We start from the raw sequence: 15,666 nt of genomic DNA on the forward strand, positions 1-15,666 counted from the left end.
TACACTCACCTTATTTTTCACATCTTTGTCAATCTCCTCCTTTCCAACTTGTGACTTGATTCTTGAAGTCACCCATGAGCCGAGCCTGCCACCTTTTTCCGGTTTGTTTTCCTTTTCCTCACACTTTTTTTTAGTCACCTCTACATCTTGTGAGGCATCAGTTTTGAAGTTTTTTTCGTGTAGAGCTGATGTTCCAAATTCTTATTTCCGTAACCCGCTTATCAAAGTGAGGTACAACGCTACTTGGAATGAGATTATCTTGATATAAAATCTCCATATCATCAAAGAAGTCCTTCAAGAAACCTCTGAAGGATTTCGGAGTTCCCTACATGTGTTTCGTTTATGAGTTAATAAAATACTTTTTAATTTTTTTTTGTTGCAGGAGATGGGAGATTCTAGCGCCACCTGATATTTTAAGCCATTGCTGAATTGGTGTATTGCTTCATTTCTTGACTGTGAGACTGCTTCTTAAGTGATGAACGTGGAGGAAATCTGTTTCTCAGTCTCCTCTCCAAATATGCTCACAGTAACGCCATAACATTTAAGCCTGGTGATTGTGCAAGCCCTGGGAGATGCCCTCAGTTTAATGCTCCTCAAACAAAGATTGGATACATTTGGCTGTCTGTGTTGGGCTGTCTGTATTATCTTCTTGAAACATGGCATCGTTTTTAGGCCAGGTCAGGGTAATAATAGGACCTAAAGAATACCAAAATATTGCAGCCCAAACCATCGTTGATCTTCCTCCTTGTTTGACTGTTGCCACAAGACAATCAGGATAATGTGCTTCTTTTGGCATTCGCCAAATATAAACTCTCCCTGATGTCGGAACAAGTGTGAATGTTGATTACATAAAATGTCTGAAAATATGACATTTCAAATCATTAAGTGTAGAGTTTTTGTGCTCCTTACACCACTGCATTCTTTTTCTGGCATTACATTACTAACTAGTGGCTTGGCAATAACTGCTGTGCCGTAAATTTCAGCTTTATCAAGTCCTTTCGGACTATTTTCCTATACACTGCTGAGGCCCATATTAAATTTTGCAGTTCGTGGAAGTAGTTTTCTGGTTTCGAGCTACAATCCTTTTCATTGTCCGGCGGTCTCTCTCTCTTTCAGGCAGCCTCGATTTTCTTCCAGTTCGTCCTATCAGATTTTGTTTTTCCATATGCAGACATCACTTTATATACAATTGCTCTGGATAGATTGCACAAATCAGCAGTTTTACCACCGATGCCTCTGCTAAAAGGGCACCAACAATTTGACTTCTTTGGAATTCAAATAATTTGATCATTTGCTTCATGTACTTTTTTATATCATCGCTAAATAAACATTAGCTTTTATCGGTTTTCCTTCACAGTGCTTTAGGGAAAAAAATCATTACTGTATGTTCATAAATGCATCATACAGCCATTACAAAAAACTACTACTTTCATGGCATTCGCCAAATATAAACCCTCCCTGATGTCGGAACAAGTGTGAATGTTGATTACATAAAATGTCTGAAAATATGACATATCAAATCATAAAGTGTCCAGTTTTTGTGCTCCTTACCCCACTGCATTCTTTTTCTAGCATTACCATCACTAACTAGTGGGCTGAAAATAACTGTTCTGCCGTGTTTCTACTATTTTGTCTACCCTTGTACCACCCGCTATAGCAATGTGGTCAATCAAGAAGGTAGAAAAATTCACGCGTTCAAGTAATTGTAGTTCAAGTCGTGTCTTCTAAATATGGCGATGTACTCTGTTATTTCTACTTGTGAGCTTATTTTACCTGATGTCGTCTGGAGAAACAGAAAAAAATATTTATATGCACCTAGTGGATAAAAATCACTCTTTTTTTTTTCCCACTAGGTACATATTCCTAAACAACAGTGAACGGGTTAGTACCATTGCACCATGTTTAGTTTGTAGTGAACTGCCTAAAGAATACTAGCAGCAAATTTTTGGATAGTTTTTCCAGTCAGTGGAAGGTCATTAATATACAACAGGAAAAAGAGTGTGAGAAAGGACTGAACTTTGGGAACATCATCATTAACGGAGAAGTTAGAAGACATATCGCTATCTACCATCACCCACAGCGAACGTTCGGAAAGAAAGCCGAATACCCAATTGCAAAAAACAGTGGGCGCTTGTTTAGAAGACCTTTATGCTAAATACGATCTCTATTATTGCTTACTGTACTCTGCAAAAAAAAAAAAAAAAACCCTTAGAATGTCAAGCGCAGCTGATTGAGTTCTACTGGTTTTTTTTTTTTTTTCCATCGCATTTGTGGAAGGATGAGTAACCTAAGCCAATATATCAGCGGTGGATCGACACGAGAATAGTTTAGAACTTTGATGTTGACGGATTTCTCTATTAGGTCAAACCTCCATTAAATAGATGTAAGTGCAATGAGTCGATAATTAGTAATTAGGCGTTAACGGAGATGAAAGTTTAGGCGTTAAACTTTCATCTCCAGAATTGTTACGGGTGATGAAACATGAGTTCATCACTGGAATCCTGAGATCAAGGAAGAATCAATGCAATGGAAGCATAGGGGTTCTCTCCCACCCAAAAAATTTCGGACACAACCTTCAGCTGGCAAGATTATGGCCACTTTTTTTTGGGATGCTGAGGGTGTTTTGAACACTCGCTACTTGGAACACAAGCAGACAGAACTGGGGAGTCACATGCATCCCTCCTGTACAACCTAAGGGACATTAAAGAAAAAACGACGTGTAAAACTTTCCAGAGGTCTGTCGCTTCTTTAGAACAATGCATCAGTGTACAGTTCACATGCTGTTGCTTTGAGAGACTGACTTTCCAGAACTTACCCATCCACCTTGCAGTTCAGTCTGGCCCCCAAGTGACTATTTCCTATTTCGACTCCTCAAGAAAAACGTACGTGGAAATCACTTTGCTGATGATAATGAACTGAAGTCTGCTGTTTCTGCATTCTTTGATGGACAGGACAAAGAATTGTCAACAAAATGGAACAAGTGTATTGTACTTCAGGGGAGATACATCGAAAAATAAAACCAGATTTTTACCTCTGTCTCATTTCCTTCATAGGTAGGTAGATAAGTCAGGAACGCTACTCGTATCCAATCAGAAGGAATAATGACCATGAAAGTGCAATAACAAATTGTAGAAAGCCGACACAGAACAGCGTTGACAAGTGGAGAAACGTCATCTGGAACTTTCTTTGTCACGATTGCTCAAAATTTTTGTGACATGATTATATCGAAGAATGGCAATCATTATGTGGAGTGCATTGGATAAGACACAGGAAATTAATTTACCGATTCGTCGATATAAGAGTTAGAAGAAAAAGAGGGTGGAGTAACCGGGCTTTTATCTTTAGGTGAGAATATAACAGAACCTTTAGGTTTTAACAGAGGTGGGACTTATTGTTGCCAATAGCTTTGGTAGGAGGCCTGAATCCTCAACTACCATTTGGAGAAGAAGTAAGTTTTTTACTCTTAGCCTATTCAAATTCGAGTTTGGAGTCATTAATAACTGTATTACAATTGTGACAAGTTATGTGGATATGCGACAATTGTATGGATAGAAAGTGAAGTTGGACATTTCTTTAAAAACCAATTGAAATATGCTGCATTATCTTGACCAGCCTTGAAAAAAAAAAGTTAAGGAACGATATTTTAGGGTGGAAAAGGATTTCATTCCTGCAAGAATAATTTCACCACACGATCTTGGTAAACACTGGGATTAGAAGGTTCAAAGCATAAACCAACCACGGAAGAGAAGAATAGAAATTACGCAGATGATTCCATTTCGTCATTCCAATAACGCCAAACGACACCTGAGCATGCCCACGAAAGAGACTCACCACTGAAGAAGAGACTGTCACCAAGTTGTGATGTGAAGTTTCCAGAGGACCACTAACGTTGGCCGTGTACTTTGAAGGACTGTTAATGAGAAAGAGATGAAGGGCGCTGGTGCTTGGTTAGAATTATCTGGTATTCTGGTAGATAACTGAATAAGTTTTGAGGTCATTAGTAATTGCAAAAGCCTCTTCATCTCGATCAACCGGATCCGTGTAACTAAACACTTGAAGCCAATTGAAGCAGTGACATTAAAATCACAATTGTCTTAAATTAGAGAAGCTAAACAAGAGAAGATTGACTTTCAAAGAAGTGTTCCTAGCGATTAGTGGAGTTGGAAGAAGGATAAGTCAACAGATGAATTTGACAGAATGGGGAGAGAGATTTTAAGGCAGAGGTGATCAAGAACAGAATGTTCCAAATTTGGAAGTCTCTGCAAAAACATAACAAAGTGAATATATATATATACAAGTACCACCTTTGAAGCAAAAGTAATCGTACAGCAAATAATTTAGAAGTGAGAAGAGGCAACCGACAATTGAGACTTAGAAAAAGTGAATGGGTTTTGACAGATTCTAAGGTGAAAATGGACATTAAGATTGGAACTGAGACCATGTGCACCTTACCATTAATATTCGGTCACCATAATATCTATAAATGACCTTTATTTACAGGAAAACTAATAGCATGTTCTGAAACCTTGGAGCCGCCTCTCTCCAATGCACTGTCCAAGAGTTCTTTTTATAATTTTCTGCGATATTTTCCCCCATTCTGTGACTATTTCGACAATATTGTTTTGGCCACTCTCTCCTCACAAAAACCCAATAATCCAATTCATTCCGGAAGTTTTCTGTAGGATTGAGAGCAGCGCTTTGGGCTGGCCAATTCATTTCGATGCTCATATCCTCAAACGAGTCCAGCACAACGCAAGCAGTATTACATGTAGTGTTGTCCTGCTGAAAAAGATATGGGCCTTTCCCAAGGTGTAGCTACAACATAGATAACACATTATTGTACAGAAAGTCTAGATAGACCTTAGCATATTCCTGGTTTTTGTCCAAAAAACAAACCATGACAAAGCGCCTCAGCCCATCATGTTGTTCATTTTCAAAGTTAAGTTTCACTACGATATAATCCCATAGATAGATTTCTCCAGGCATCACGCCACACCTAGGCATGCCTGTGAGATTGGCACACCATGTACGGTGGGTTCTCACTGCAAAGCACAACTTTCCATTTGTCTACGGTCCAAGAATGGCGGAATTTACACCAAGATAAATGGCATTTGGAATTAATCAAGGCAATCATTGACTTGTTGACGGTTGCACGACCGTTGATAACCCGATAACCCTTATCGTGCGGCGTCCTGCGCACTGTAAAGGTGCTGACATGCGTGCCAATCGCTTCACTTGGGATCAGTGTATCCTGCGACAAAGTCGAACCTGGGTTCTGAGTAGATGATTTTTGCAGGGCTCTCCTTTCTCGTTCATCAGTCTGCGCGGTAGCACAGCCGTATCATCACCATCCTCCCAACACCGGGTGGAAAAGGCCCGGGTTCGATCCCGTCAATGACGCGAGGAATTTTAATGGGCTTTTTTCACTCCGTGGCTGAGTTAGTCGGGCGGTTAATCAGGCGTAGCGATTGATTTTCTAGACGAAAAACCCCAGAAACTGGGGTTTTTCGTCTAACAAAACAGACAAATTGACCATAGAACACACGCAATAAACAGACATAAGACAGACAGCATCACGGCTGATGAATTTAATTATTCAGGAAGCCTAAAAATAAGTTTTGTTTTTTTTTTGTTTTTTTTGTCTCGTTCGTCAGCTTCGTTCGTGAAGTGCCAGTCCGTTTGCATTTGCAGATCGCACCAATCGTCGTCCTACGAATCTTCGGTGGCGTTGAAATTTCACATACAGGCCGATTGCTTATGTAGCAGCCTATTATCATTTCCTACTCAAAGCCTGTTAACTCCGTCGATAGTGGCATCTTGCGTTCATAATCGTTCTACTGTCGCCTGTTGTTGTTTTAAGGTTTTAGGTGCATCAGCATATTGTGGCGTATTAGTATATCTGTAATTTTCCTGTTCTATGGTGGGTTTTCTGGACGAAAAACCCGAAATTCTCGGAAAGAAAACTATGCTACCCTCGCCTCAGACCAAGTAACTTAGCCACGTTGTGAGAAAGCCTATAAAAATACTTCGCGTCGTTGAGAGGATTTCAACTCAGGTTACTCTGTTCCCCCTATCGCGCGGAAAAACCCGGTAGCGGGAATACGGTGATTATACCAACTGTGCTGCAAAATAGGGCTTTTGTCGTTGTGTCTAATAACAAATATACTATATCTTTACTGTTGCAAAATGTCTAACTCAGTTGCATAGTTTGTATCAAAAATAACTCTTAAGACAATCAAACATACATTGTAACTAGTAACGGGCATAATCGACTAAATAATAATAAAGAGAATTCAATAACTGAAATAATCTAATTATATAATTCAATTATATCGTTCGAATGAGAAAAAGGAATGAAATAATTCGAATGATATAATGGAATGATTTGTCATAATGGCTGTCAGAATGGAATGAATCATCCTAATGATTTGCTATAATCGAGATAATCGACTGATTTGCTACAATCGAGAAAATTGACTGATTTGCTACAATCGAGAAAATCGACTGATTTTCTGCAATCGAAATAATCTATTATGATCATCACTAAAATTATGCCCATCACTAAAATTTAAATCCAGTTTCTTAATTATTCAATTTTACTTACACCACTTAAATTCATAGAAATCATAAAAATCATCATCGACAAGGTTCAGCTTTCCCGAAGTGAAACCATCATAACTACTAAAGCGGCAGGACTGGTAGCGAGAACTGTATTCAACCGAACGACAATCACGATTATACCGCACCATGCATTCGTCGAGACATTCCTGGAAGGAGTATGCCTTGGTTTCAACTTGGTGCGATCCATCGAGCCTTTTCCGCCGGTAGCATTCAAAGGTGGCATTACTCATAACAGCATCTACAAGATAAAAATAAGTTCACATATACCTTTAAAGTCCGTACTTTTCAATACCTGAAGTCCGCTCTAAGGAGAGTTTTGAAAAATATAATAATATTTCTCCTAACTGATTTATTTAATGTCCAATGGGTTAAAATGCGCACTTAAAAATCAATAAATTGAGAAAATTTGTTCTATACTAATTTTAATCTGTTTTGATACCCATTTTAACCTTATGCCATTGGTAAATGAACCCATTACATCTCAATCTTCCTTACCCATTACATCTCAATCTTCCCGCCGTCTTCTGAACAATCTTGATGCCAAGAAAGCTCTAGGTCCTAATGGCATTTCTCCACTTTTTCAAAACCTGTGCTCCTGAACTTGCACCTATACTATCTTCCTTTTCTTTCCTCCTCTTCCACTGGTGTTGTTCCTTCAGCATAGAAATTTTCTCATATTGAGCCAGTACCTACAAAAAGGGTAACAGATCCCTCCCTTACAATTATCGCCCCATTATTGCATTTAACTTACTTTTCCTAAAGTAATGGAGAAATCTGCGGACTCTCAAACTATCTCGAAACCTTCCACCTGATCAATGGTTGCCAATATAAATGCAACCGATGCCGATTAGCTAGCAGTATGGCTTATTTTACTCATCTCTGTAAATATTAAATGAAAAAGTTTGAGGGAACTCAAGCAGTTTCTCTTTACACTTTTAATGACTGCTGAGCTTCTGACTGCTGAGCTGATATTTGACTTCTACCATTAGTCTTTCACGGATTACATCTCCTAATCTACTTCTATGATCCTGATGCACCAAAGTAACTACATAAGTTGACCTACTTCTTTTCTTCATGGATGGAAGGTGACAAGCTCATAACCAGATAATATTTGAGAAACTTGCAAAAGCAAAACGAATCCCTAAAAACTTGAATAAACGCTTCCACATGACTTGGGAGGCTTTCAAAGAAGGGGCAGATCACACCTTTAGAGACTGTAGTAATATACCACCTTGCTCAAGCCAATCTCCAAATCCAATTGCCACTCCCCCCACCCGGAGAAGCTATCCACCTCTAGTCGAGAAGTAGTAGCAGTCATTAGATGCCTGCCAAACAAGCGCACCACAGGCCCAGACAAATTCCCCATTTTCGTTATTAAGATATAGTACGTAGCCCTTACCTGGGACTTTACTTTCAACGGAATCTTTGAAATAGCCTAAAGAATGGAAAATGTACCACGCAAAACTAATTCCTAAAACCTGGAAAGACTGCAGGCTTATTTCCATAGGATGCAACCTTTTAAAAAGTTTTGAGAAATCCATAAGCAAACAAATAAATAATCAATGTTTCTGACCATCATTCATGCTATCTTCACTAAGTCATCGAAAACAGGTCAACTACAACTAACCTCTTAGAGACAAGTTGCAGGATCCTAACCGCTCTGAACAGTAAAAGCCAAATTAATATCCTAATCCTGGACATCAAAACCGCTTATGATAGGACAGCAATCAAACCCCTCCTCCACTTCCTGGAAGCCCACTGTTGCAATACAGGAAACTCACTACTGCGAGAATTACTTACAGAGAGGTTCATAATAGTAAAGCATGAAGATTTTAGCTTCAATTACATCCTAAATACAAGATTTCCCCCAAGGAGGAGGGCTCTGTGCCACACTATTCGCCACAGCTCTTGATCCTTTCCTCTCAGAGTGCAATAACATCCTAGCTTATGCAGACGACCTGAAAATGTTCTTCCCATCCAGAAATAATGACAGTGAGCATAACGTTGCTCTACAAGCCACACATCAATTAAATAATCTGGCTAACTTGCTCGCCTCGATTGGTGATCTAAATTTACCCTCTTAAAACTGCCCAGATGTCCTTCTCTAGAAAGTATAAAAAACGTGACATCACCGAACGCTTTAATAGCTAAAGAGGCGAACAGCACAAGGATCTGGAAATTACCAGGGACAACAGGTTAACCTTCACTGAGCATTCCACTACCACAAGGAAGAAAACAAAAGCCGCCATCTGGCGCTCAAGACAAGAATTGGCTGGGGTTCATAATGCTCAACTGGTGAAGGAATACATTGTGAAGTGTGTTGCCCCGGTGGCCCTATACGCTTCGGTCATTTGGCCCTCATCTGAAACGTACGTTAAAACCTTTCTAAATATAGAATATTGGAACTCAAGTGGCTAAACAAGATTTTCCAATTCCCCTTCACTGTCATTTTATATACAAATATGGAGTGGACACCTTATATGTTTATTGTCATTAGGATAAATATTCATATCCTGGCCAAACTATTGACAGATAGATATGATGCACCAATACTAAGAAGCATCATCTCGCATCTACGAAGTCAGAGACAATCATGCAGTCTACAAATTAGGCCACTTCGATCCAATCCAATCTCCTTGAAAAGTATAAACAGGATGTTTGCACTAAATACCATATAAATCTTGAACCTGTTTCAGGTTAATTCCGAAAAAGTACAGAAGGACCACTTACCAACAAACAACTGAGTCACAATCAATGTTTCCTCTAATTTTTCTTATAGCTGCACGGTGCAGAAATGCATCTGAGTAAATTTTCAGACAAGATTAAACATGTACAATATTTTTAAAAATTGTTTTAATTATAAGTAGGGACATACATAATAATAAAAAAATGTTAACAATAAATTTACACTTCACAGTTAATTATTTATTTTTCTTGGAATTTTTCTCTTATGTTCTTTGTAGAAGTCCATTCTTTGTAGACATCATTTGCATTTATTGTTGCAACATTAGCAAAATGCAATTTGATTCTAATAAGGTCACTTAAATGATCTTCATGTATTCTATTTCGATTTTTTGTTTAAATTAAATTCATAGTGTTAAACCCTCGCTCGCAGTCTGCACTTGATGCTTGAAATATTCCCATAATATCATAGAGAATGGATATGTTACAAAACTCTAAATTTGTAAGTATGAAATTTAAAGTGTTACTGAAAGTTTTAAATGTTCCAGTTTTATTTTTTTCGGCAATTATAAATTTTAATTCCGAATATTGTTCTGATATTTTAAAAATAACATCACTTTCGTTATTTGTAATAAATCGTAAATATTTTTTTGCAAGGCGTATCACATTAAGTTTCCCAAAGTCAAAATTATTGCTTTCATTTGTGATAGCATTAATATCAAATACTTTCCAATCGTTTAATTCATCATCAGGAAATCTGTTATCTAAGTGATCAAATACACGTTTGATAAAGCGAATTATAGCTGCAGTGTCAACATCACTTTGAATTTTTGATAATATTTCTTTCCAATTTTCAATCCAGAAAATACTTTTTCCAAGATACTGGCTTATTAATTTGTTTATTTTAGCTTTAACATATTGATGTTCATCAATAATGTTTACACAACTTATTTGTCGCTATTTGCAAAACGATGCAAGCTCTCCAATATATCATTGATTGCAATTAATGCCACATGATATTGTGAATTTGTCAAAATTTGTAAACAGTATTTACTAATAGGATCATTACATTCGATTAATATATTATCTTTTTACTAAAGCATCAACTGCAAAATGTCTGGATAACCATCTGACTTCATTTAATGGTCTAAAAGATACAACATCGTGCTCTGTAACCTGGGCTAGTTCTTCTAATATTCCTTTTTTTATGCTAGACCTGCTAAGCAAATTTATGAGATATAGAGACGTTGCTTAGAACTGTATACAAATTTATGCTGGACCTGCTAAGCAGGTCTAGCATAAATTTGTATACAGTTCTAAGCAACGTCTCTATATCTTGCATAATAGATACAATTTTCCATGCGTTGTCCAATCCTAAATCTTCTCGGTGTGCAACACAATGTTGTTCAGATAGATGTAATATTTCCTTTTTGAGAATTGCTGCTACTTCATTTTTCCTTCTAAGCATAACACTTTTTCCATCTGACGTGAAAATTACCATCTTTTGAATATCAAGATATTCGTCATAAAAAAAAAATATTTTTTCAAAAATGGACTGTCACAGATTGTAAGCTTCAAAATACCTCCAAATACTGTTTTGTGATATGTTTCATTTTTCGTTCGAAATTTAAAATAACAAAATTAATACTTTTTGTACTGAAATATCAATACTTTCGTCTACCATTAACTTGTGGAAAGTGGATTCTCTTATATCGTTCAGGATATTTTTTATGAGAACAGAATTTATACATTCAACAAATTCAAATGAATAATTTCTGGTTCTCTAATTTTTAGGTATACTATAAATTTTTCCATGTGTTCATAAATGCCTTGTACAGAGTTCATTGATGCATTAATTTTTATGGCTAATATCACATCATTAGTTAAAACCTTAACCATATCAAAATTTGATTTCAATCGTTCACATCTTTCCTTTTTTATGTTACGTACTTCTACAGTTTCCGTCAAAATACTTAAAATTCCACCTTTTTTCAGATTACGTAACTTGTTAACTGCGTGTATATGTATCTTCTGACTTAGATGCCGTTTTAAATATAGTTTCCATTCTTTCCCTTTTTCTTCCTGTACTAAATTTTCCTGCAACTTTTGCTTCTGCACAAAAAGTACACAAGACGACACCATTTTCTTTACTGTATTGAAAAATATCTTCTAGTTTTAGGCTTTGCTTGATGTTTGATGATGGAATTTCAGCATCAGTTTGTTTTAAAAGCCAATCCTTTTTAAATGTTTTGCAAGTTTTTTTTTACAGTATTTTGGACATTTTATCTGAAAAATTTTAAAATTAAAGAATTTTTATTAATTCTCTGTATTTTGTAAATTAAGTTATTATAAAATATTAGGAAAAATCACAAATTTTTAACGCATTATTAAAATAGTATATAAAACCTTTTCATATTTTTTACCTTCTTTAACTGTATAATATCGGTGCAGATACACCACAGTTTACCCATAAATTTAAACTACGATATAGTGTAAAAGGCATCGTTTTAATTGTATCTCATATTCTAGCTGTTTTCACAACGAGATGCCAGGCATTGCACTACTTTGAATAACTAACGCTTCTCTAGTAGAGAAGACTACTGTTATTTATTCTCAGTGGATACCACCACCCAGACGGCTCCGTTTGAAAGCTGTTGGCCTATCATCAGTGGTTGGGCAGGTACCCTGGTAATGCAAAATGCCATCACAGTTGCGAAGTGATTCCACAATATAAGAGATGCCAAATTGGTACAGATAATACCAATATAATGTATTTACATTATCTGTACCAATTTGGAATAATACCAATATAATGTATTTACATTATCTGTACCAATTTGGTATTTCTCATATTGTGGAATCACTTCGCAACTGTGATGGCATATTGCATTACCAGAGTACCTGCCCAACCACCGATGATAGGCCAACATCTTTGAAACAGAGCCGTCTGGGTGGTGGCTCCGTTTAATTCCACTGAGAATAAATAACAGTAGTCTTCTCTACTAGAGAAGCGTTAGTTATTCAAAGTAGTGCAATGCCTAATATCTCGTTGTGAAAGCAGCTAGAATATGAGATATAATTAAAACGATGCCTTTTACACTATATACGTAGTTTACATTTATTGGTAAACTCTGGTGTATCTATGCCGATATTATATAGTTAATTACTTAAAAACCATATATGTTTATGCCTTGTGCATTTCATCTTTATTTACCTTTTTTAATAAAATATTAAGTAATACTAAACGTTTTTGGTTATACATAAAAAAAAAAAAAATCTGATCCGCCGACATTCCGCACACATAGTTTTGCTTATTAATTAGTAAAAATTAATATGTGAAAAACTCGACTTCGAAAATTTTCACGATCACAATACATTCCTTATACACTGTACCCCCACACATACTGTGCATATGCGTGTGGTTGAGTGGACGGAATGTAAAAATGCTAACCTTCCCGATTATATGGTATTTATGTTATTTTTATAACAATAAACTCACCTTAAAACATACAATATAAACTACAACCGCTACAGTCTTTATATATTCGTAATGTAATAATTTTTTTTCATATAAATAAAAATCAACACAACTTTGTAACTATGTAAACACTATGAACTATGTAAACATCTTTTATTTACAAATATGTAAATATTTGTAAATAAAATATGTGGGAACATGTTATGCAATAGCGAATTTTATGCCTTGAGCTTTCCCCCCTTCCTATATCCATTTTTCCACTAATACTCCTGTTGACAGCTGCAATTAACAAGCACCTCGAAAGAACCCTAAAAAAGGGGAAACCATTCTACAGAACAAAGGCTAGTTCTTCCAGCAACATCGACCCAGTTGACTGGCTCAACTACGTTGCCAGATTTTCTAATCAACCTCCAGCTCTACCTAATCTGCCACTCTTCAACCACTCTCATCCCACTGATAGTCTCGCTACGATCCGAATTTCCAAGCACCAACTGATGCAGGCCATTAACACTCTCCCTCTCACAGCAACCACCGGTGACGATGGCATCCCCCAGTTCATAATCAAACGCTTAAGGGTCTTCATCATCGATTCACTCCTCAACCTATACAACAGATGCCTCGAAGTTAATTTTTTTCCACCCCAGTGGAACAGGTGCTCTGTCCGGCCCCTTCCTAAGCACCAACAATCGACACTCCCAAGCCAATATAGGCCCATCGCTTGCGCCCCGGGATTGCTAAAAATTCTAGAGAAAGCGCTGCTACCGTCTGTCACCCATCAAATTTTCTGTGATAGTCCTCAGCAAATACACTATGGGATATCAGGAAGGTCAACTATAACTAACCTTGCAACAACCACTCTGCACATTTTAGAAGCCTTTGAACAAAGACAGGAATTGTCAGTTATATATCTTGACATCCATTCCGCATTTGATGCCATCTATATACCTAATCTCCTACGTCTCTTAGAAAACTACTTCAATTTTCGCGGCGATGTTCTCTGGTTCCTAGAATCTCTCCTATCCAAGAGGACCCTTGTTCTATAGATCGGAAGAAAGACCTTCACGCGTCACATAACTGCCGGTGTGCCTCAAGGGGGGGGGGTCCTGTCTGGTATTATCTTCTCAGCAATCATGGTGCTGTTTGTGATCAACAAGTGCAATTGGATCACATATGCTGACGATGTCAAGGTCCTTACTAGGATATCGCCATCAAACTCGGCAGCCGAAACCACTCAGCAAATCACTAGCAAACTGCAGGACATGGCTGACTACCTCAATACTTTCAACCTCCACATCAACCCCCTAAAATCGTCACAAATAATTTATTCACTAAAGGGCCGCCCAACAACGTTGGTGCTCGTGCTTAACGGCTCCTCAATTCCAAGGGTTCCAACGTACAAAGATCTGGGGGTCATGTTCGACTCCAAACTATCTTTCAACGATCACGTAAACCTCATACAGTCGAGGCTGAATTCACTACGCTGGGTCGCCAAACAACAGCTGCTCCACACCACCGACCCACAACTGGTAAAAAGATACATCGTATCAATCATTTACCCGACAATATTGTATGCTTCAGAGATATGGGCCTCGACTGCCGAATCCAACATTAAAAGAATATTCTCTGCCGAATTCTGGCTTCTAAAATGGGCCAATAGCAAATTTCACCTTCCCCCCAGCTCTCAGATCAACGCAGTTAGCAGAAGCCCTTCAACTACGCAGGCTTCGATCCTACATCAGAGAAAGAAGGCTGTTGTTCACCCTCAAGATGGCCACAGGTAAAATTACAGAGCCGAACTTCTGGGATCACTGCTCTTGGCGCATTCCTTCCCCTTATCTCCGGTCTTCAGCACAGCTGCTGGCAAACCGTAACCGGCTAGTACTAACCGGCAGATTCCTGCCAAAGTAAATGCTGCCCTCACTGCAAGCCATAGACGGGGACCTCCAAGAAGTGGTCAACAATACAAAATACAGGAAGGGAATCCTCGTCGAACTGAAAATGTAAAACTGTGCTTTAATAATCTGATGTTGTAACTTATATGTTTTTCTCATGTGTATCTCTTTTGTAAATATGTTTTGTGAATCCCTGGCACCACCATGCCATGACGGGACTAATTGTATGTATATCATGCTGCAATTAAATATTCTATTCTATCTAGTATGCCGGCTGTGTGCCCGGGAAGTAAAAGCACATATGCAACTTCATAGAAATCAGTTCGCTGCCGCGCACGCGCGCGGCTTAGAGGAAACCGTGGTCACAACGCTACTAGCTGGAACCTAACGAAACAGGCCTACGCGCTCTGGATTCATTACGAAATTTATTATAGTTACACACAGAGCGTACAAATCTTCTTTATTTGTACGCTCTGTGTGTAACTATAATAAATTTCTTAGCTGGAACCCATCGTCTTCTAGTTACTCTGAGTTATGCTGTCATCACGGCGTTAGGGTGCGAAGTTAATAAAGATTCAGTGTTGCAAATACTCCTCTATGAAGCCACCCAGCAATGAAGAACAAGTTTTTTATATAAATATATCTCTTTCCTTCATTTATAAACTGCAAATATTTTTGTAAATTTTTACTCTGCGTTATAGATATACCCCTCTGGTGTGCACGCCGTACAAGGGGCGATTGTAACTAGCATCAACTGAATTAATTTAGTAGTGCAATAGCATCAGTTTGATTCGTAGCCATCTACCAAAGTAGTTAAATTGGCATCGTTTTAATTATATCTCATATTGTTAATACCTTCACAAAAAGTAGCCATGGTATTGTACTACCTCGAATAAGTAACGCTTCGCCAGTGGAGAAGACTACTGTTACTTATGTTCTACTGTTCTCGATGGATACCACCACCTAGACGGAACCGTTTCGAAGTGTATTGGC

General features: G+C 37.8%; 1 protein-coding gene across 1 annotated transcript in view; it reads right to left on the minus strand.

The window, feature by feature from the left end:
• The window catches only part of nompA (no mechanoreceptor potential A), a 672,626-nt gene that overhangs the window by 579,804 nt on the left and 77,156 nt on the right, over positions 1–15,666 (minus strand). The window contains exon 5 of the mRNA XM_090385870.1: positions 6,605–6,859. Within this exon, the coding sequence (XP_090241996.1) occupies positions 6,605–6,859 (255 nt within the window). The remainder of the gene's footprint in view (positions 1–6,604; positions 6,860–15,666) is intronic.

This window comes from Mastigoproctus giganteus, chromosome 12 (assembly GCF_048544385.1).
Source record: "Mastigoproctus giganteus isolate SK-2022 chromosome 12, ASM4854438v1, whole genome shotgun sequence".
Classification (NCBI taxonomy): Eukaryota; Metazoa; Arthropoda; class Arachnida; order Uropygi; family Thelyphonidae; genus Mastigoproctus; species Mastigoproctus giganteus.